Source organism: Lonchura striata, chromosome 13, assembly GCF_050655825.1.
Source record: "Lonchura striata isolate lonStrDom1 chromosome 13, ASM5065582v1, whole genome shotgun sequence".
Lineage (NCBI taxonomy): Eukaryota > Metazoa > Chordata > Aves > Passeriformes > Estrildidae > Lonchura > Lonchura striata.
Window position 1 is genome coordinate 4,460,199 of NC_140715.1, and position 22,390 is coordinate 4,482,588.

Consider the following 22,390-nt stretch of genomic DNA (forward strand, 5'->3'; position numbering starts at 1 on the left):
CTTTGACCTTGTTGAACTTAACGAGGCTGACATGAGTTTACTCCTCCAGACTGTCCAGGTCCCTGGGGATGACATCCCATCCTTCTACTGGATCAGTGGCACCCCTGAGTTTGGTGTCAGCTGCAAACCCGTTAGCTGTGTCACTGATAAGGATCCGGAATATTTTGGTCCAGGTACAGGCCCTTGAAGACCCCACACATTGGTAGTTTCCAGCTGGACACTGAGATATTTTCTACACCTCTTTGAACTCCACCAGCACTTGGACAACAGGAACGCATGGGACCTTTCACATGAGATCAGATACCCTGAGCTCACACTCAAAACAAAAAGCAAGGCAAGAGTCATTTCTTCGGAAGTAGTAAAACAAATCTGATGGTACACATCTAATTTCATTTTATGAAGTCATCATCAGCTCTCATTAGGTTTTTCCCCATAATGTGGCCTGTAAACTTCTCTACAAATAAAATTCTCTAAATGTAAACACTTGATAAAGGGCCTTGATCATACACTATAAGATTGTATATGATAAGAAAATATGAGAGACTCCTTTTTAGCTTTTTCATCATTTCCCTCACACCAAAAATCCTGCTTTAGGTAAATAAAGTGAGTTTTTGTTGCAAAACAACACTTGCATCTTCTAATGCAAAATGTCTTTTCTCCAGAAACAGGGAAAATGAACCATGACCTTCCAGGAATCAAAGGCCTAAAAGGAAGGGTAATTACACCTGTGAGGAAACCGCGTATCACAATGTTCCAGGGACACAGAGATGGATAAAGGAGAACAATCACAAGCCCTTCTACTCAGACATCATTTTTCTAGCTACACACATTCTAATACCTCATTGTCAGATGACAACCATTGCCTTTCAAAACAGGGAAATTTGGATCAGAACATAAACGGCACAGGCCTTGGCACCAGGCAGGAAACCAAACCACTGCTCATCCAGAAACACATTGGCCCATCCATGTTCCTTGTTCCAAGCTGGTCCCTCACCTTCCTTGCTCTGCGTTTACAGCTTTTATTTGCACTACAGGCAGTACCCAACATTTGGCTGCATGTCAGATACAAGCAAATGAACACATAATTCTCTAACATTCCAGGAAAATATAAGTGTATCAAAATATTTCTGCTGGTAGCTGATCACCTTCCGGGGTGAAAATGCATGTGAATAATTCCCACCATCTAATCAACTGAACACATCTCTACTTCCAGGGACTATCAGCCAAGCCAAGGCCTACATGTAGATGTAAGGGAACAAGAAAGGAATGGGAACGGCACAGAAGTTAAGAATCAGGGCTTAACATTTCAGACTATGTCAAGTGCAGCAGGTACACAAGAGGCATCATCTACCTTGCGAAAACTACAAGAGGATCACAGGAACTTGACACCAAAGATCTGAGGCATGGTTCTCTAGGTAAGTAAGAAAGTTTTTGGGAAAACAAGGAAAGTGCACAGGATCACAACTGTGGGAATAAAAATAAGGGAAATTTAATGTTTATATCAACCTCCTGAGACAGTTCAAACTATGTCACAGCAAACTCTTTCACCTGCCCTATCTCTGTGCAGACAGAAAGCTTCAGTGTGCTCAAACATCACCCAACAGAGACCACTTTGCAAACAGACACCACCAAAAGACGTTTCCCACACACCTTCTCCTCATGGAGAATAAGGATCACTGCACAGATGCACACAAGTAAACTTCTCTGCTCACTTTCATTTCAAGGAATGTGAAATCTTCAAACCCCCAAAGCAGAATTTCCTAACAAAACTACCATTCCATGCTTTACATTCTCCACAGTTTAAATACTAACAAAACGTCAGCAGTTACTTCAATGAGCAAGATCCATAAATTACATCTGAAGGTTGGTCAAGGCTGGGGAAAGCTCAGTACACCTAAGACAAGATTTTCCATCACCGTCTTACGAGGACATACAGCTTGGAAAGGGACAGTTCTTGGACACAGAATCTCTAAAGCATGTTGGCACTTTCATGGGTATGTCTGCAGACAAATTCACGTAAGTCTGTGTTTTTTGGGATACAGGAAAAGGGACAATTGTCTAAGTCACACAGGCCTTGGCACTAGGATTGCTGTGGGAGCACCCTGAGCCAAGAGGAGCATGCAATCCCCTCCTTGCCTGCTCTGAGGCCAGTCTGTCACTCATTTTCCACTGACATCTAACCATGGGTATTTGAAAAGAAAGAGTATTTCTTTAAGTGATATTTTGCAGAAAGACATCTATGAAAGTCTTTTTCTCTAGATCTGAAACCGTGGAAGGCATGAACAGGTCAGACAGACAGATCTAATAGATGTGATCTTCCACACACTCTCAGAGAAAAAGACACCCTTTAGCTCATTAGATCAAGCAAGATAAAAAAAATTAACACATGCTTAATGGAAGGGATCAGCCCATACAGTTCTACATTATAGCACTCAGAAGAGTTACATAATTCCCCTATTTATATAGGTATTAAGTGAAGTGTTTGATCTTCCCCAATCTTCCATTATGGTATTTGTTACGTATTTCAGCAGTTAGGTAAGACTGATGAAAAGATGCAAACTCACAGGGACAACCTCCCACAGATCCCCCTACAGGTGGAATAAGATGTCATGCAGCTAAACATTTTGGGGTGATGAAACTCACATTGCATGATCCTACAACTGGTCACTGCTCAGGGAAAAGAACAAACAATATTTCATGTGTCTTTCAAGACACCTTCACACACACCTCCCAGGACTCTTATCTCCAGCCCTTCTTAACTTGCATAGAGTCCTCTGACCCTCAGAAGTTGCAAGAACATGTAATGAAACTCCCAGATGCACAGGAAAAAACCCTGTAATGTGCACCATGATCAGGCCATGTACATTCACCAGCTGGGGAGTGCCTCCCTCAGCCAGCTTCAATACCTTAATGTTTCAGCAGCAGGTTCTCAGGCAGGGTATGCAGTTGGTATAAAGTCAATAGAATATTCACTCTGGAGCTCACAACCAAAGACCACCACCACTCTTTCCCAGTGTAATTTCTTCCGACAATAAAAAAGAGAAAATGCACATAACCATTACTGTGGGCTCCATATAACAACTAAGACAAACTGCATTTGGTATCTTTACATATTTCAGTTGTTTCTAATCACACGACAGCAAATGATTTTAGTTCCTCTGTCTTCATGAGACACCATGAGGGAACAGTGGCACACACAATTTCTCTTTACTGAGAAGAAGGATCACAAAATGTATGCAAAGATGTATCTTTGCTCATCATGATGCTTCAAAGAAATTTAAAATGTCCTGAACTGATTAAGCAAAGTGCACATCTGATTAAAACCCAGACATCAGAGTAGCAGCTCAGAGACAGCTTCATCCTACTTCAGCATATGGTGCAACTTGGAAGACACGTTACTCTCAAACCTTGACATTCCCTGTGTGCTGACACTCAATAACTGCCACTGACAGGAAATACCACACTGCAAGGAAGCAGAATGATGAACTACTGCTTGAGCAGCCACATTCTGAGCAGTGTGATATCAAAAATAAGACATTTAGACTTATTATCTTTTAGCTCATAACAACAAAGAATGCAGAAAATTAGTGGGCAGAACTAACTCTTCTACATTTTGGCACTTGGAGTAGAGAAATAATCTCAGTCTTTAGCAGAGAATGAATATGGGGTATCCTCTTCCCAAAGCTCGCATTATGGCAATTACCACAATTGCACAATGAAGCTATTAGTTACAAACATCAGATAAGCCAGCAAAGACACAGGAAGGACCAGCCAGGGCTCCTAGTACAGCTGGAATAAAATCTTGTAGTCAAGACTCCTTGAGAACACAGAAGTCACCTGCTGGCCTAGACCATGTTCTTTAACACGCACCATCATACCATAGACTTGACACAGCCATCTTTACATCTCTGTCATGAAGGTGGAGGATAGTTTCGTTTGACCATTAGAGAACTGTGAATAAATTTCTAACTTCAGTAAGGCAAAAAGGAGAAGCTCTCGAGGACAAAATAAAATGGTGAAAATCTGCAAGGGGTCATTCTCTCCCTCCTCACCTTGCCACCCATAACCTGACACTCTCCCCTTCTCCCCTGGTATGGCTCTTGACGTAACAGAAATTTTCAAGCTAAGGCCTATCCGGTCCTCAAAAAATAAAAATTAAAAGACGTGAGGTCAGCAAATTTTCTCTACTGCTTCCTCCAAGGGCCCTTCATACACAACCACATACATTCTTCCAGAGGGTGCACAAAGACCAGAATATAGATGAATGCAAGAACAATTCTTGCTCACGTCTTATCGTGAGAAAAACGAAAAGCTGAGGAATACAAACAATGTCAGCATCACATTCAGGAGTATATCACATCACTCAAACAAACGTGATGTCGGAAACACATCTGAATTTGCTAATAATGCGACCTTCCCTTAACTTACAGCACAAGGTATCCATTCAAAAGACGTAAGGCAGAGATGAAAAATATATTATATTGTTAAGGGAAGAAAGTGAGAAATGACCTGGCAGCACATAACAAAATCAAAGATCTGGAAAAAAGCTGCAGCCGGCACCAGCATTACTTCTATATCCTCCAACAACAGCACATGAGTCCTTCTCCCCGTGGCAGGACTAACTAAAGCCTCTCTGAATGAAAATTTTACCATCTGGCATATGTAACTCACCGAAGGAGGGGTGGGATCGGCGGGGAGGGCGCCGGCAGGATCCTGGTCCCCGAGCAGCGGCGCGGGCTCGTCGGGCGGCGGCCGGGCCGGGAGGGTGTCGCAGCAGCTGCCGGCCGAGAAGCGCAGCTGGCTCTTGCGCGAGTCGGCCGTGAGCGACACCTCGTGCGAGTAGGACTGGAGGAAGGCGCGCACGCCGTCGATGCCCACGAAGTGCGACACGGGCACGCCGCGCAGGGCGCCGCTGTCCGCCGGCAGCAGCTGCTGGCGGCGCCAGCGCCGCAGGCGCAGCGCCAGCAGCAGCAGCAGGAAGGCCACGAAGAGGCACGACACGGCGGCCACGGCCAGCACGAGCCAGCGCGTCAGGCTGGCGGCCGGCTCGCCCGGCGCCGCCGCCTCGTCGGCCGCGCTGCCCAGCTCGGCCAGCAGCTCGGCCACGCTCTCGGCCAGCACCACGCTCAGCGTGGCCGTGGCCGACAGCGCCGGCCGCCCGTGGTCCTTCACCAGCACCACCAGGCTGTGGCGCGCCGCGTCGCGGGCCAGCGGCGAGCGCGCCGTGCGCACCTCGCCGCTGTGCAGCCCCACGCGGAACAGCCCCGGCTCCGTGGCCTTGGCCAGCTCGTAGGACAGCCACGCGTTCTGCCCCGCGTCCGCGTCCACCGCCACCACCTTGGCCACCAGCGCGCCGGCCTCCGACCAGCGCGGCGCCAGCTCCACGCCCGACCACGCGGCGCCCGAGCCCAGAGCTGCCGCCGCCGGCGGGTACAGCACCTGCGGCGCGTTGTCGTTCTCGTCCACGATCTGCAGCCGCACCGACACGTTGCTGCCCAGCGCCGGCGCGCCGCCGTCCTCCGCACGCACCCACAGCTGCAGCTCGCGCAGCTGCTCGTAGTCGAAGGAGCGCAGCGCGTACAGCGCGCCCGTCTCCGCCTGCACCGACACGAACGACGACAGCGGCGCGCCCCGCACCCGCCCCTCCGCCAGCCGGTAGCGCACGCGCGCGTTCTGCCCCCAGTCCGCGTCCGTGGCGCGCACCCTCAGCACCAGCGCGCCCGCCGCGTTGTTCTCCGCCAGCCGCGCGCTGTAGCGCTCCTCCGCGAACACCGGCGCGTTGTCGTTCACGTCCAGCACCCGCAGCGCCAGCACCGCGCTGCTCTGCAGCGCCGGCGACCCGCCGTCGGCCGCTCGCACCGTCACGTTGTACTCCGACACCTGCTCTCGGTCCAGCTCTCTCGCTGTCACCACACGGTAGTAGTTATCAAAGGAATTCTCCAGTCGGAACGGGACACCCTCATCGAGAGAGCAGAGCACCTTGCCGTTCGTCCCGGAATCCCCGTCCCTCACGTGCAGTAGGGCCACGACAGTTCCGGAGGGGGCGTCTTCCGAGATCTCGCTTAATGCTGACCTCACAGAAATCTCTGGCACATTATCATTGATGTCTGTCACAGTGATCACCACTTTTGTCGTGCTAAAAAGAGCCCCCCCATCATGTGCCTGGACTTCTAGTTCATAAGAATTGCGTTCCTCGAAGTCCAGGCTTCTTAGCAGTGTGATCACTCCTGTGTTGCTGTTGAGCTGGAAAATCTGCGACGCTTTCTCAGTAATTTTCTGAATCGAATATTTCAGGTATCCGTTCGTGTCCTCGTCGGCGTCCGTGGCCGTGACGGTGACGAGGACAGAGCCCACGGGCACGTCCTCGGGCACACGCACCGTGTACTCCGCCTGGCTGAACACGGGCGCGTTGTCGTTCGCGTCCAGCACCGTCACGCGGATCCGAGCCGTGCCCGTCCGTGACGGATCACCGCCGTCCATCGCCCTCAGCACCAGCTCGTGAAACGCCGCCTCCTCCCGGTCCAGCGCCTTCGCCAGCACCAGCTCGGGACGCTGATCGCCGCCGGGGCCCGCCTGCATGGCCAGCGAGAAGTGCTCGTCGCCGCTCAGCTCGTAGCTCTGCAGGGAATTCCGGCCCGCATCCGGGTCGTGAGCCTCGGCCAGGGGAAACCGAGAGCCCGTGGCTGTTGTCTCACTCATCCTCAGCTCTGTTTCTGCCTCTCTGAAGCTGGGTGCGTTGTCGTTGATGTCCGTGATTTCCACTTCGATTCCATAAACCTGCATCTGTCCCTCCACTATCAGCTCACAGCGCAGCACGCATTGCTCCACATTCTCGCACAGCTGCTCTCTGTCGATAATTTCCGCCACCACTAAATGTCCCGTCTTCCCGTGCAAACCAAAATATTGATTCCTACCTTCCGAAATAATGCGGACTCCGTGACCTAGGAACGCCGGCAGCTGCAACCCCAGGTCCTTGGCCACGTCGCCCACGAACGAGCCCTTGGGCATCTCCTCGGGCACGGAGTAGCGCAGCTGCCCCCACGCCGCCTCCCACGCTGCCAGCAGCACGGCCCAGAGCAGAGCTCGCTGCCGCCGGCCCCAGCGCCTCCCCGCCCCGCACATCTCCAGAGCGGCACTGCCAGTACCGTAACACCGCCGATCCAATCCCGCTGCCACTCAATTCTCTCAGCTTCTGCACCGTGCACAGCTGCCGGTCCCTCCGCCTAGCTGCAGAGTGGGCCAGCACCGCGGGGATGATCGCAGACCGCAGGTTCGGACAGGGAGCGAGCGGCCGAGCGAGCGGATCCGCAGCGGGCGGGGCTGCGGCGCTCCGAGCTCCTCTCGCTCCTCTCGGTCAGCAGCGGCGCCCGCAGCCTCCTCCCGGCACTGCAGGCACCGAGCGCTGCCGAGCGCCGCGGTCCTGCCTTGCTGCGTACAGGGCGCAGTCGCCACCGAGCCGTCACAGGAGATCCAGCGCGGATCTCCGGCCTCCGCATTTCCCCAGCCGATCTCTGCTTTCATCCTCCAGGCTAGCACCATCGGGAGGAAGGCAGAGGCATTTCGGGGGCGTGGTTCTTTAACCGCACCGGAATGTCATTAGATGTAAATTAAAATTTTCAAATTTTATCCTCTAGCTTATTGTTACCCTTATCCTTTGTGTTTAAAAGCATCTTCAAGAACAGGTTCTCAGCGAGAAAACGGGAAGATACCTCATCCCGAAAATACAGAGCTATCAGGTTCATTAACACAAGCTGGACGAGAGCAATTGCATGCTTCTTGAAGGCAGGGAGTTAATTGTTATAGTATTCAATAGTAAGTAAAAATAAAGATGCAGCTGAAACACTCAAAGGAAGCTTTCACGAATTCGAATATTTTAAATCCTATCCTAAGGTATGCCTAAAGCTTTCTTATTTTTTACAGATTTACGTTTAATGAAGTCATTCTAGGATTCCTTTTTTCTGAAATCAATGTGTAAAGCACTGTAGTTCTTTAGTAAACTATTCATCTAAGTATTTCTTAATAACATTGGTACGATATGTGTTCAATAAAATAATGATGGAACCGTAGAACAAAAGTAACAACTCTTGAAACAATGCTGACCACTAATCAATGTGCAATGGTCTTGAATCAAATGCCTAAACCCTCCTCTGGCCGATCTCTCTGATGTGTGATCTCTTCCTATCTCAGACGTCTAATTCCTGTAAATAGAATCGCAACAATGCGCTGTTCTCGTTATATACCCGAGTTCCACTAAAACCTCCAACATCTTTGTGAAAAAAGAATACAAAACTAAAAATCTATGAAGCAGAATTCTTTCAGCACTATAACCAGTCTACGAAATATAGATCTTGAACAGCAAAGAGAGCGATCTGCTAGCCAGGAAACATAAGCGAAGCAAATTAGTCCCACTAATGTATTCTCCCCGAAAACGGGCTACAATCTCTTTTTTCACTCGGGATGGAGAAATGACCTTTCCATGTTCGTTTCCTATCCACATCTAAAAGGGATCAAACAAAATTTAAAGGACCGGTTTGTGTAAAGCTAGCAACGAGTTCCAAGCACAGCCTTTCAGAACATATCAATCCAGAACGAAAAAGCTCCAACACCAAATTTAGAGTGCTTTCAATTTTTTTTTTCCTCAACTCCGTCATACAGAATGAGATGTTCTCCTTTCACAGAATGCGAAACTGTTTCCATGTTGCTAACACATTCTAATTTCTACAGCTCAAATGCTGAAGACAAAACTTCAAGGCTGAAGCTGAAGCTGTGACCAAGGAAGAACCAAGTGCTTCCTGCTCTGCATGAACGGGGAAAAGCCCCTTCCTTAATCCTGGCCATCACGGAGACAAAACGACAACTCACATCAAGACGACTCCGGAAAACATGGAGAAGCACTGAGAAATGCTGCTAGGAGCCGAAAGGAGCTATAGTCAAAGCCTGTCATCTGAGGCTATGACCGAGAAAAAATTAAATTCCGCCGCTAAGTGGAGACACAGCTGATGAGTCCCCAATGACACCTCGCAGAAAACACCTGGGGGAAAAATGAGGACGATTCTGAAACATTTAAAAAAGGAAGAAGCTCAGGCTTTACAGACCTGCGGTGCATCAGGATTGGCGGGAGGCTCTCCCACGAGGAGGTTACTGCTCGGGCTCGGCTTCTCGCAGGAATCGCCGCCCAGAAATTCCTCCGCCGACAGGACGGGCACCGGCGGCGGCGGCGGCGGCCAAGCGGCCTCGGGCACGGCGCGGGCCGGCGCCGCCACGCACAGGTTGTAGGAGTAGGGCAAGGTGCCCTCGCAGAAGTCGGCCGGGAAGGCGGCGCCGGCCACCGAGAAGCGCTGCGCGCCCAGGCAGCGCAGCACGGCGGGCGGCCCGGCCCGGCGCAGCCGCGCCAGCACGGCCAGCGCCACGCTCAGCACCAAGAGCGCCGAGAGCAGCGCCAGCGCCAGCACCAGGTAGAACTGCAGCTCGGCCGCCGCCGCCGCCGCCTCGGCGCCCGCCGCCCGCTCGCTCAGCTCCGGCAGCGCCTCCTGCAAGCTCTCGGCCAGCACCACGTGCAGCGTGGCCGTGGCCGACAGCGCCGGCTGCCCGTGGTCCTTCACCACGGCCACCACTCGCTGCTTGGCCGCGTCCCGCTCGGACACGGCCCGCGCCGTGCGCACCTCGCCGCTGTGCAGCCCCACGCGGAACAGCGCCGGCTCCGACGCCTGCACCAGCTCGTAGGACAGCCACGCGTTGCGCCCCGCGTCCGCGTCCACCGCCACCACCTTGGCCACCAGGTAGCCGGCCTCGGCTGAACGCGGCACCACCTCGAAAGGAGGCGGCGCCCCTGCCGCCGCCTCGCCCGCCGCCGCCGCCGCCGGCCACAGCACCCGGGGCGCGTTGTCGTTGCGGTCCAGCACGAAGACGCGCACCGTGGCCGTGGAGCTGCGCGCCGGCGAGCCGCCGTCCTGCGCCCGCACCGCCAGCGTGAACTCGCGGCACTGCTCGTAGTCCAAGGAGCGCTGCGCGTACAGCGCGCCGCTCCGCGCCTCCACCGACACGAGCGGCGCCGCGCCCGCCGCGCCCGCGCTGCCGCCCGCCAGCCAGTAGCTCACGCGCCCGTTGGCGCCCGCGTCCGCGTCCCGCGCCTGCACGCGCAGCACCAGCGCGCCCGCCGCGTTGTTCTCCGCCACGTACGCGCTGTACGCCGCCTCCTCGAACACCGGCGCGTTGTCGTTCACGTCCGACACCTCCAGCACCAGCTCCGCGCTGCTCCACAGCGCCGGCCTGCCCCGGTCCCGGGCCACCACCGTCACGCGGTGCTCGGACGCCTGCTCTCGGTCCAGCGCGCCCGCCGTCACCACCTTGTACGAGCCGCCCGACGACGCCACGATCGACAGCGGCGCCTCTCCCGACAGCTCGCACGACACCTGGCCGTTCTCGCCCGAGTCCGGATCGTTCACATTCAGCAGGGCCACCACGGTGCCAGTCGCGGCATCCTCGGGCACGGGGCTTGACACCGACAGCAGAGTGATCTCTGGCGTGTTGTCGTTTTCGTCCGTGATATGGATCTGCACTTTGCAGTGTGTCACTAAACCCCCACCGTCCTTCGCCTCTAGGCTGAATATGTATATATTCTTCTCTTCGAAATCGAGGGGACCCGCTGTCCTGATCTCCCCGCTTTCGCTGTCGACAGTGAACAGTGCGCTGATGATGCCGGGGACATTGCTGAAGTTGTAGGAGACTCTCCCATTGGTGCCCGCGTCTGCATCTGTCGCCCGCACCTTCACCACCAGCGACCCGGCTGGCAAATTCTCCGCCAGTCTCGCCTCGTAGACACCTTTGCTGAACACGGGCGGGTTGTCATTTAAGTCCGTCACATTGATATGAACCTGAACAGTCCCGGATCTCGCGGGGTCCCCACCATCCACCGCCATTAGCACCAGCTCAAAGGAGCTCTTCTTCTCCCTGTCCAATGCTCTATCCAGCACCAATTCTGGCTGCTTGCTCCCTTCAGGGCTCTCCTTTAAGGACAGAGAGAAGGACGGGTTGCTGGTCAGCTGGTAAGTCAATAGCGAGTTCGTTCCCACGTCAGCGTCTCGTGCCATCTCCAGTGGAAAACGAGCACCAGGAAGCGTCCATTCACCAATCTCCAATTGCAGAACAGCTTTGCTGAAGGTCGGGGAATTGTCATTCACGTCCTCGATGGACACCTCAACGTGGAAAATGTTTAGCGGGTTGTGGGCAAGCACATCGAAGCTGACAGAGCAGGTCGCCGACTCGCCGCACATCTCCTCCCGGTCCAGCCTCTCGTTCACGTACAGGTTCCCGTTCTCCTCACTCACCGTGAAGTATTGCAGCTGCTTCTTGCCGGCAGACGCCACCTGCAGCTTGCGCGCCGGCAGCTCGTCCGCGCTGAGCCCCAGGTCCCGCGCCAGCGGCCCCACGAGCGAGCCTCTGCCCAGCTCCTCGGGGATGGCGTAGCGGAGCCGCTCGGCCGCCGCCCGGCCCCACACGCACAGCAGCACCGCGGCCAGCAGCGCTCGCCCGCCACCCGGCCCGCGCCTCTGCCGCCGCCTCACCGCCATTCTCTGCCGCCGGCGCTCGCCGCGCTCCTGCCTCCCGCCGCTGCCCCGCTTCCCTTGCAGCCGCTCTCGCCACGCAGCGCAGGGGCCGCCGCAGCGCAGCCAGCCCGCTCGGGCCGCCTCTCCCCGCCTCTCGCCGCCGCCGCCGCTGCTGCCGGTGGCGGTGCCGCTGCCGCTGCGGCCGGCGCCGGGCGAGCGAGCAGCCTGCGGGGGCAGGACGCTGCGGCGGCGGCGGCGGCGGCTCCAGCGCCGCTCGGCGGCGGCCAACAGCGGCACCCGGAGGCGCCGCCGCGCCACTGCAGCCGCCGGACGGCCGCGCTCAAGGGGGCCCGGCTTGGGCGGGGCTCGGCGCCTTAACGCGATTTCAAATACGTTTATTACTTCGTTGAGCTCTTTAATGCTTTTAACTAATCTTTTTGAGTCGCAATGGAAATAGAGAAACACATGTTTATGGCAAAGAACTAAATAAAGGAACTCAACTTCTCTTAAGACAGGCACACTTGTCAAGGCACAACTAAAGAAACAGGAAACTGTATATATGTCTATAGCCAGGGAAACATATAAGTATCCTGTTCCTGTATTGGGACGAATGAAGTTGAGGTATTTTTTAGTCTGATAAAAAGCAATGTTTTTATCTTTTTGCTAAGGATATAATTTGTCCTTTGTTTCTGATTTAGAAAAGTCACTTTATTTGCATTTCCATATTTGAGGACCTGATTACAGAAATGCAAAGCCACCATGAGTCTTTCATAGACCCAGAGAATTCTCTGGCTTGAACGGGTCCTTCAAAATAATTTAACCCAATCATTAGTCACAGGCAGGAGCATCCTTCACTCGACCAGGTTCCTGAAAAGCCCATCCAACCTGTCCTTGAAGCATTCTAATGATGGCATCACCATAATATTTGTGGGCAACTCATTCCAGTGTCACACCATCCTCATCATAAAACATTTTGTCTTATCTAAACCTAAAATATCTCTTTCAATATTCCCTTTAAGAGTTTTTCATAAATTGAAAAGACACAGTAAATTCTACTCAAAGCTTTATTTTCTCAGGCTTAAGGACCTGAGTTTCGCCAGAGCTTCTTCATGGCAGAGATGTTGCAGTTCTTTGATAATCTGTGTGGTCAAAGAAGTGTAGAGGGAGAGGACCAGCTTCCTCTTCTTGCTTGTCATCCTATTTGTTATGCAACCCTAGATGCAGTCTGGGCAGCAAGTGGACATCACCAGCTCATGTCCCACTCATCATCCAGCAATTACCAAAAGCACTTCTCTTCAAGGCTGCTTTCAATCCCCTACTCTCTGTTTAAACTGGGGATGGCCCTGATCCACATGCAGGACCTTCGACTTGGCCTTCTGGAAGTTCATGAAGCTGCTCCACCAGCTCATCCGTAAACATCATCCCTGACCTCTCACTAATGATCTCAGCTCAATGTCAGCTGCAAATTTGCTGATGGTTTGCCTGATCCCATTGTCTCTGAAGGTACTGAATGGACATCACACACTACTGAGTTCCACTTGGACATTGAGCCACTGCATAAAACTCTTTGGAGGTGACTCTCCAGCCTGTTCCTCAGCCCTTTAACAGCCTCCAGGTGTGTTACCAGCATGGTCTTGGTGATTCAGTGGGAAACACTCTGTCCACATTCTCACACTGGTTCCTGATCTGTTCATGGAAGTCTTGGCTGGGCTGGGTGGCTGCTCTGCACTTTGACAGCTGCAGCCACATGCTTCTGTCATTTTACAACACAGACAAAGTGTTCCTGGGTGAGCACAGCAGGAGTGCTCATGAAACCCTTCCTCTGCACAGCTGGAAACATCACAGGTGTGTGTGGGAACTGCAGCTGCACTCGGGCAGCTGGGACAGAGGAGACCTTCCACATAAGGTCAGACACGCTGAGCACAAGCTCATGACAACAAATACTGCAAGAGTTACAAACATATGGAAATGTACAGATGCAATAACAATTTGTAGGCCTCCCTTGCTCTACAGTAGCAACTCAAATCTCACAGCACTCCATCAGGCACAGGCTGGTGTTAGCTATGACCTGTGACAAGCAAGGGAATGACCAAGTTCTTCTCCAGCCTCACACACTGAGCTCCCCTGTCTGCTTTTTCTTCCACGCCATGCCACTGGAAGGTTTTGCTTGTGCCCATCTCCTCATGAGTCAAATCGATCAGGAGATGATAATGCACTTCAGCCACACCCACAAGGGAGGTACAATTGTCTGCTCACCACCATTATGATCAGGAACTGAACGATTCTAGAGCACAGGAATGATAAACAACCACACTAAAAGATCAGCAGTCACCCAATGGAGAATGGCTCATCAAACCATTGGCTTCAAGGTAATCTCCTCCTCATCTTTATCACATTCTGTGTTCCACAGAGATGCAACATCTACTAAAGTCATATTTACATCCATTTCTTCCAATAAGAACAGAACACAAATTCTCTCTCATATCTCATGACTTCTACTGGGACAAAAGCATGGGACACTATTACACCATATATTGCTCATAAAAGATAGCTTCTTGATAATTCAAAATATACCATCACACTGAATAAATCAAAGAAAAACAAAATGAAAAAAAAAAAAAAAAAACCACAGAAAACCCCAAAATATTAATCAGATAAGGTAAGGAAGTGATAGAAGAGAACAAGTAGCCAAAGATGCCCACAGTGAAGTCTTCTAGACTTTCCTAGCAGGCCCTAAAACTCATCCCTGAGGGCACCTGGAAGTCACTCTGGTCTCAAATTGCAACTTCGACCCTAAAGACTCACACAGAACAACAGGATAGGGGGGTTCATTTGAAGAATCTGTCCTCAGCTCTGTAACTTTTTCTACTGCATGGCCTGCTCACCTTGCACAGTTAGGAAACCATCATTTCAAACAGCTTCTCATCAGCCTCTTTCTCAAGGTAAATCTGCTGACAAATTACAACAGATTCTCTTATTCCTTCTGCCTCCTATTCCCGACATACCGTTCAGTCTTCAGTGGCTGAAGTAAGGATGTGCTGAAATACATAAGTCACTGTTTCATATTTAAAAGTACTGACCAGAATTGTGAAAATGAGCTGCAACCTTCCTAGAAACAAAGGCCTGAAAGAAAGGGTAATTACAACTCTGAGGAAACTCTGTATCAAATTATGGCATTGAGCTACAGACAGATAATGGAGGTTTCACACAGGAATCATTGGCAGTTCTAGACAAGAATTAAGGTTCTACAGGAGCAGTTACCATGGAAAGTGTTATTGTTGGAGGACTGTCATTGTCTTTCATGACAGAGAAACCAGGAGCAGAACAGCAATGGCACTGCCTTTGGCACCAAGCATGAAATCAAATCATTTCCCAACCAAACCCACACTGAGTCATTGATTTTCCTGGCACAGAACTGAGCTCTCACTCTCCTTATGCTGCATTCACAGCCTTTAGTTCCAACATCAACATATACCAACAGTTTGGTTCCATGATGGCCACAGAGAAAACCAGCACCTCGGGGAAACATCCATTTATGAAGTTGTGTTTCTTGAATGAGATATTCAAGGTCAGGCTGGGTGGGGCTCTGAGCAACCTGCCCTGCTGGAAGATGTCCCTGCCCACGGCAGAGGAGGCTGAACCAAAGGATCTTTAAGGTCCATTCCAACACAAACCATTCTCTTGTTCTCTGTTTTTAGGTTTATCTGAATACTTGTACAGCTGCATGGGATGGATCAGAGACACTCTCCATGCTGGACAATTTTATGTTTTGGAGTTTGCAGGATTGCCAGGCACAATGGGCATCAGCTTTACTCCTTGACCAAAGTACAAACAAACAAACAAACAAACAACCCAAACCAAACCAAACATACTAAAAATCTTAATCAACCCAGCCAAGAATGGGAAAATGCCAGAGGAGAATCAATCATGGCCTCACATTGCAGATTGGGTCATTTGCAGTCCCTACACAACACAGCAAACTGGACTGTAACTAAGACACAGGAGGCCTCACACAGGAGCTCACTACATTGGCCCAGACTGTCAATTCCTGGCACAGTAAGAGAAAGGAAAAGCTTGGAAACGCAAACCTGGGCCTCACCTGACTGCTAGGACAAACAGAACTGGACACAATTAATTCATTCATTTTGAACTAGATCCTAGAGAACTCCAGCATCAGCCCTATCTCTGGACAGACAGACTTCTTCCCTCTGTCCAAATATAACATGGAAGTAAATTTTGTGTACAGACATCATTGGAAGAGAAGTGGTGTGCAAAGCTTCTCAGATCCCAAGCAGCATAACTTACCTTATTGGGTACCATCCAAATATTTCAAAAAGTAGAAAATGCTATATAAGCCAGAACTTTTCACCAGCTCTGTCAAAGACCCACACATCCAAGTATCACCTCAAAGGTGACATCACCATTCCTCAGCACATGGACTCCTCTCAAGATGGAAAGCAATATGGAACCCAAACTAGGCCATTTTAGTCCAAACCACACCATTGAACACAATAAGACTCCTCCTAACACATTTCAGAACACCAGCAATAGCCCTGAGGATCAACAAAACCCATGCCATGTCTCCACCAGGACCTCCTCATACACCACTCACCCCCAACAATCCCTCCTAACCCTACACTGCTCCCATGCTTACCACAGATCTGCAGAATTTAGAGAGACTCCCCCAAGAGGAAAGTTGCTCAGACAGTATCTCCTTACTATGGATAATATTTGACTTCCCACCCTAGCCATGGGACAAGAAAAAGCATTTATTATAGAGACATTTTCAAGAAACATGTCAATGGAAATCTCTCTCCTTTCACCTATAAACATGAAAGAACCATCTTCAGATCATCAGAAGAAGGAGACACAAAGTTAACACCAGCAGAACTGAAGAGCTCAAAACTCGTTTCTGGGTTATATCATGAACAGGTTGATAATTAATGATGTTTTCTATAGGCACTGAATACACAGCTTGCACTTCCCATGTGGCATCTGTCACAAGTACAAAATTAGGCTTAGAAGTAACACAATTATGATGTCATGCAAACACTATAGCAAGAAGTTCCCAGAGTTCTCCATGCAGCTGGAACACACATCTTCTAGACAAATAATTTAGGAAGAAGAACCACACATTGCTTCATCCTAGAGATAGGAACCAGTCTGGGAATGGGGGAAAACATTCCCTTGAGTCTTTCAGCACACAGTCATGCACGGTTCACAGCACTCACATTTCCAACCCTTCACACCCTTTCACCCACATATCTTTAAAACATGTGACAGCAGAGGCCCAGTTCCCCAGACCATCCTTCTTCCCACCACCATTTCCACACAGCTACCTGTACATCTCTGTGCTGTGGAAGCTGCATTTGCCTGCGGGCTGAAATCCTGTGAAGAGACTTCATAGGTCTCAAAGGAAAAGCTGAGCAGTCTTCCAAGGCACACTGGCTCAGTGAGTATCAGCTCATGGGGAATTATGCCCACCATGTCTGTCCCACTGTACCTTGAATCTCTCCCTTCCCATCCAGGCAATTCTCTTGCCATGTTAAATATGTTCTAGCAAAGGCTCACCCAGCTCTATCTGATTTGGCTCTATCTTGAAAAATAAGAAAAAACCAAAGCAGTTCTTCCATTTCCCCCTCCACAGGCAGCCCCCCATGGGCTTTTCAAAGAATCACGACATCAAGAGGATCCTTCATCTTCATAACAAGCAGACACAAATCATCAAGAACCATTTCTGGCCCGGTCCAATCCTCTGCTGGGGACAAAGATCAAAGTATGGATGACACAAACACTTCCTGCTGACCTCCACTATGTATCATGGACAGTGATAAAGACTGAGAACAATGCACAGAGAGGTTCCACAAAAAGCCATCAGCATCTTGTTCAAAAAACATTCAACCTATAAAAAATGTGTGCTCTTAGGAAGATATGTTAACCTCCTAAAAAGTTGTATTTCTTAATAACCTAATACATCTCTTCACCAGATCTAATGCAAACAGCAACACAGATTCTACAGAGCACAGCTGATATAGGGGAACAACACCTGGAATCTGATCAACACACGAACCTCCGACTTAATGAACACCCTGCCAGCAGAAGCCTTCTCCCACCTTATTTATTCACCGACTGGAAGGATGAGGACCCACTCAATGTTCACATGACAACGGCAATGGATCAAGCATTCAGAACTTCACTGAAGGAAACTTTACCGTGCTTTTAAGTAAAATGCACGATGGAAGCCAGACAACAAGGCGCGGAAAGGGCAGGAGAGCAACAGGAGAAGAGTCGTGGAGAAAATCTGGAGACCGAAACTCACCGAGGGAGGGGCGGGATCGGCGGGGAGGGCGCCGGCAGGATCCTGGTCCCCGAGCAGCGGCGCGGGCTCGTCGGGCGGCGGCCGGGCCGGGAGGGTGTCGCAGCAGCTGCCGGCCGAGAAGCGCAGCTGGCTCTTGCGCGAGTCGGCCGTGAGCGACACCTCGTGCGAGTAGGACTGGAGGAAGGCGCGCACGCCGTCGATGCCCACGAAGTGCGACACGGGCACGCCGCGCAGGGCGCCGCTGTCCGCCGGCAGCAGCTGCTGGCGGCGCCAGCGCCGCAGGCGCAGCGCCAGCAGCAGCAGCAGGAAGGCCACGAAGAGGCACGACACGGCGGCCACGGCCAGCACGAGCCAGCGCGTCAGGCTGGCGGCCGGCTCGCCCGGCGCCGCCGCCTCGTCGGCCGCGCTGCCCAGCTCGGCCAGCAGCTCGGCCACGCTCTCGGCCAGCACCACGCTCAGCGTGGCCGTGGCCGACAGCGCCGGCCGCCCGTGGTCCTTCACCAGCACCACCAGGCTGTGGCGCGCCGCGTCGCGGGCCAGCGGCGAGCGCGCCGTGCGCACCTCGCCGCTGTGCAGCCCCACGCGGAACAGCCCCGGCTCCGTGGCCTTGGCCAGCTCGTAGGACAGCCACGCGTTCTGCCCCGCGTCCGCGTCCACCGCCACCACCTTGGCCACCAGCGCGCCGGCCTCCGACCAGCGCGGCGCCAGCTCCACGCCCGACCACGCGGCGCCCGAGCCCAGAGCTGCCGCCGCCGGCGGGTACAGCACCTGCGGCGCGTTGTCGTTCTCGTCCACGATCTGCAGCCGCACCGACACGTTGCTGCCCAGCGCCGGCGCGCCGCCGTCCTCCGCACGCACCCACAGCTGCAGCTCGCGCAGCTGCTCGTAGTCGAAGGAGCGCAGCGCGTACAGCGCGCCCGTCTCCGCCTGCACCGACACGAACGACGACAGCGGCGCGCCCCGCACCCGCCCCTCCGCCAGCCGGTAGCGCACGCGCGCGTTCTGCCCCCAGTCCGCGTCCGTGGCGCGCACCCTCAGCACCAGCGCGCCCGCCGCGTTGTTCTCCGCCAGCCGCGCGCTGTAGCGCTCCTCCGCGAACACCGGCGCGTTGTCGTTCACGTCCAGCACCCGCAGCGCCAGCACCGCGCTGCTCTGCAGCGCCGGCGACCCGCCGTCGGCCGCCCGCACCGTCACGTTGTACTCCGACACCTGCTCCCGGTCCAGCTCTCTCGCTGTCACCACGCTGTAGTAACTGCCGTGAGAGCTCTGCAGCCGGAACGGGACATCCCCGGCCAGTAAGCAGCGCACATCTCCATTGTCCCCCGAGTCACGGTCCTCCACGTGCAGCAGGGCTATCACGGTCCCTGATGGGGAATCCTCAGAGATCTCGCTTAGTGCCGACCTCACTGAAATCTCCGGTGCGTTGTCGTTGACATCTGTCACAGTGATCACGACTTTTGCCGTATCATAAAGAGCCCCACCATCGTATGCCTGCACCTCCAGTTCATAAGCATCGCCTTCCTCGAAGTCCAAGCTTCGCTCCAGAGTGATTTCTCCCGTGTCAGAATGAAGGTGGAACATCTGCAATGAAATCTTTTTTTTTTTAAAAGAGTATTTCACTTGCCCGTTCAGGCCCTCATCCGCATCTGTGGCCGTGATGGTGACGAGGACAGAGCCCACGGGCACGTCCTCGGGCACACGCACCGTGTACTCCGCCTGGCTGAACACGGGCGCGTTGTCGTTCGCGTCCAGCACCGTCACGCGGATCCGAGCCGTGCCCGTCCGTGCCGGATCGCCGCCGTCCATCGCCCTCAGCACCAGCTCGTGAAACGCCGCCTCCTCCCGGTCCAGCGCCTTCGCCAGCACCAGCTCGGGACGCTGATCGCCGCCGGGGCCCGCCTGCACGGCCAGCGAGAAGTGCTCGTCGCCGCTCAGCTCGTAGCTCTGCAGGGAATTACGGCCAGCATCCGGGTCGTGAGCTTCGGCCAGGGGAAACCGCGACCCCGGGATTGTTGTCTCGCTCATTCTCAGCTCTGTTTCTGCCTCTTGAAAGCTGGGTGCGTTGTCGTTTATATCCGCAATCTCCACTTCTATTTCATAGAATTTCATTTCCCCCTCCACTATCAGCTCACAGGGCAGCACGCATTGCTGCACACTCTCGCACAGCTGCTCTCTGTCGATCCTCTCTGCCGTCACTAAATGTCCCGTCTTCCCGTGCAAAGCGAAATACTGCGTCCTACCTTTGGAGACCACTCGGATTCCACGATCGCTGATCTCCGGCAGCTGCAGCCCCAGGTCCTTGACCACGTCGCCCACGAACGAGCCCTTGGGCATCTCCTCGGGCACGGAGTAGCGCAGCTGCCCCCACGCCGCCTCCCACGCTGCCAGCAGCACGGCCCAGAGCAGAGCTCGCTGCCGCCGGCCCCAGCGCCTCCCCGCCGCGCACATCTCGGCCGCAGCACGCCAACACCCCGAGCAGCGCCCCACCGCAGACCGCCGATCTGCCTCACTGTCCTTCCCCAGCTCGCTGCCCCGGCCGCTCCGCCGCCGGCAGTCCCTCCGCTCGCTGCAGCACGGTTCCGTACCGCGGGGATGATCACTGACCGTCCTCCCGCCGGGCCACGAATCCGGCGAGCGAGCGATCGAGCGGATCCGCAGCGGGCGGGGCTGCGGCGCTCCGAGCTCCTCTCGCTCCTCTCGGTCAGCAGCGGCGCCCGCAGCCTCCTCCCGGCACTGCAGGCACCGAGCGCCGCCGAGCTCTGCCCGCTCTGCCCACGGGCAGCTCGCGGGGAATGGATATTTGCCACGGAGACAATTTTCCCGTGCAGAGGTGACCTCCTGCACCGCCTTTTCTCCAACCGATCTCTGCCTTGGTCTTTCAGGGGATCACCATCGGGAGGAATGTCGAGGCATTCCGTGGAGGTGGTGCTTCTACCACAGGAGGTACTAATAACTTACTAACGGCAATATATGTATATTAAAGCATATTTTTTACCATTACAAGCTCTAGATTACCATTAGTCTTACCAGGTTTGTTCAAAAACCCCTTCAGCAACGGGGTCCGAGGTTGAAAACATTAGATACACGCCCACACACACCGATAGCCTGAGCCATCAGGCTCATTAACATAAGCGGGACGAGAACAATTGCATGGTTCTTGAAGTCAGGGAGCAAATTGTTATATGATTGTTATAGGTAGAAGTAAAGATGTAGTGAATATTCTCAAAGGAAAATTTGAAGGAATCAAGATGCAAATGTTTGAATGTCAGTTAAATTTAGTGTTTCCTTACTTTTTACACATTTACACCACATCAAGGAATTTTATAGCCAGTAAAAAAAAAAAAATTATCAAGAATCAACCTGCAAAGCATTGAAGTGTAACAAAAAAGTATATCAGGAAAAACATTTTTTAATCATATGGGTTCAACATTACCAAGGAAAGGATTGTAGAACAGTGGAAGAAAAGTATAGCTGCCTAATCGAAACGCTGCTAACCCATGAAAAATATAGAAATAAGTTTGATTCAAGCGCCTGAACTATCATATGGCTGATCTCCTTGATACTGTCAGATACTCCTTTTTCAGATAACTGTTTTTGTAAAGAGTCAGAATTCAAAAACCTACTCTTCTCCAAATCTGATATCTCCATAAATCTGAAACCCTTAGGGTAAATAAGAAAGGAAAAATCAACCATCTGAAGCAAGTCTTTCTGAACCTTGAACTCTGTATGAAATAAATATAATGAAGAGTAAAACAGAAACTGACAGCCAGGATAAAAAAAGGAAGACGGCCCAATACTGCATTATCCCCGAAAACGAGCGACAGTCTTTTCTTTCACTCAGGATGCAGAACATAGTATTCTACACACTTTTCCTTAAGTGAGTCCAATAGGCAAAAAACCACCCCAAAACAAAACAGAAAAACCCAACTATTCATAAACGGATTTGTGTAAAGCAATAATCCAGTTTCAAAAGCACAATTTCTGAACAAAATCAGGAAAAAAAATATCTACAACATCATTTGTCACTGTGTTGGTGGTTTTTTTTTTTTTTTTTTTTTTCTCTACAATTCCACCACGCAGAATCAATGAATCTCCTACACGGTAAGAACCCGTTTCAATGCAGGAAATGCATTTTAATTTACAGAGTACGAGTTTTGAAGACAAAACGTCTTCCACTGAATTGCACTCTGTTACCAAGGAAGAACCAGGTGCTACCTCTAGCCTCCTGCTCTCCACGGAATGAGGATACCCCTTCACTTAATTCAGTTTCTACATTACTTTCCTTAATTAATGGAGACAGATGTGTGCCTCCCACAATGATATACCCCAGAAAACAGGGGAACACTATAAGATAGAGAGTAACAGTCTAAGAATCTCAGCTGAAATGGAACCTATTACCAAGGAAAGATCAAAATCTTCCGCGCCTACATGGAGACACAAATGACTTCTCACGGACACCTTACCGAGAAAACGAGGAGGGAAAGGAAGGTAAAAGGAAAGCCTCAATAACAGAACAAGGGCTCAG

At 52.2% G+C, this 22,390-nt stretch overlaps 1 protein-coding gene and 1 pseudogene across 9 annotated transcripts in view; both read right to left on the reverse strand.

Annotated features, from left to right (window-relative positions):
* The window catches only part of LOC110481538 (protocadherin gamma-C5), a 216,632-nt gene that overhangs the window by 137,882 nt on the left and 56,360 nt on the right, over positions 1–22,390 (reverse strand). The window contains exon 1 of one of the 9 annotated variants that reach the window (XM_085591111.1): positions 9,096–11,726. The exons of 7 other annotated variants lie outside the window; for them this stretch is intronic. In XM_085591111.1, coding sequence (XP_085447237.1) covers positions 9,096–11,570 — 2,475 coding nt within the window. In that variant the 5' untranslated portion in view covers positions 11,571–11,726. Of the gene's footprint in view, positions 1–4,671; positions 7,341–9,095; positions 11,727–22,390 lie in introns of those variants that run through there. One more of the 9 variants, XM_085591126.1, reaches the window with a different exon arrangement.
* LOC110483667 (protocadherin gamma-A10 pseudogene) lies at positions 15,208–22,385 on the reverse strand (annotated as a pseudogene).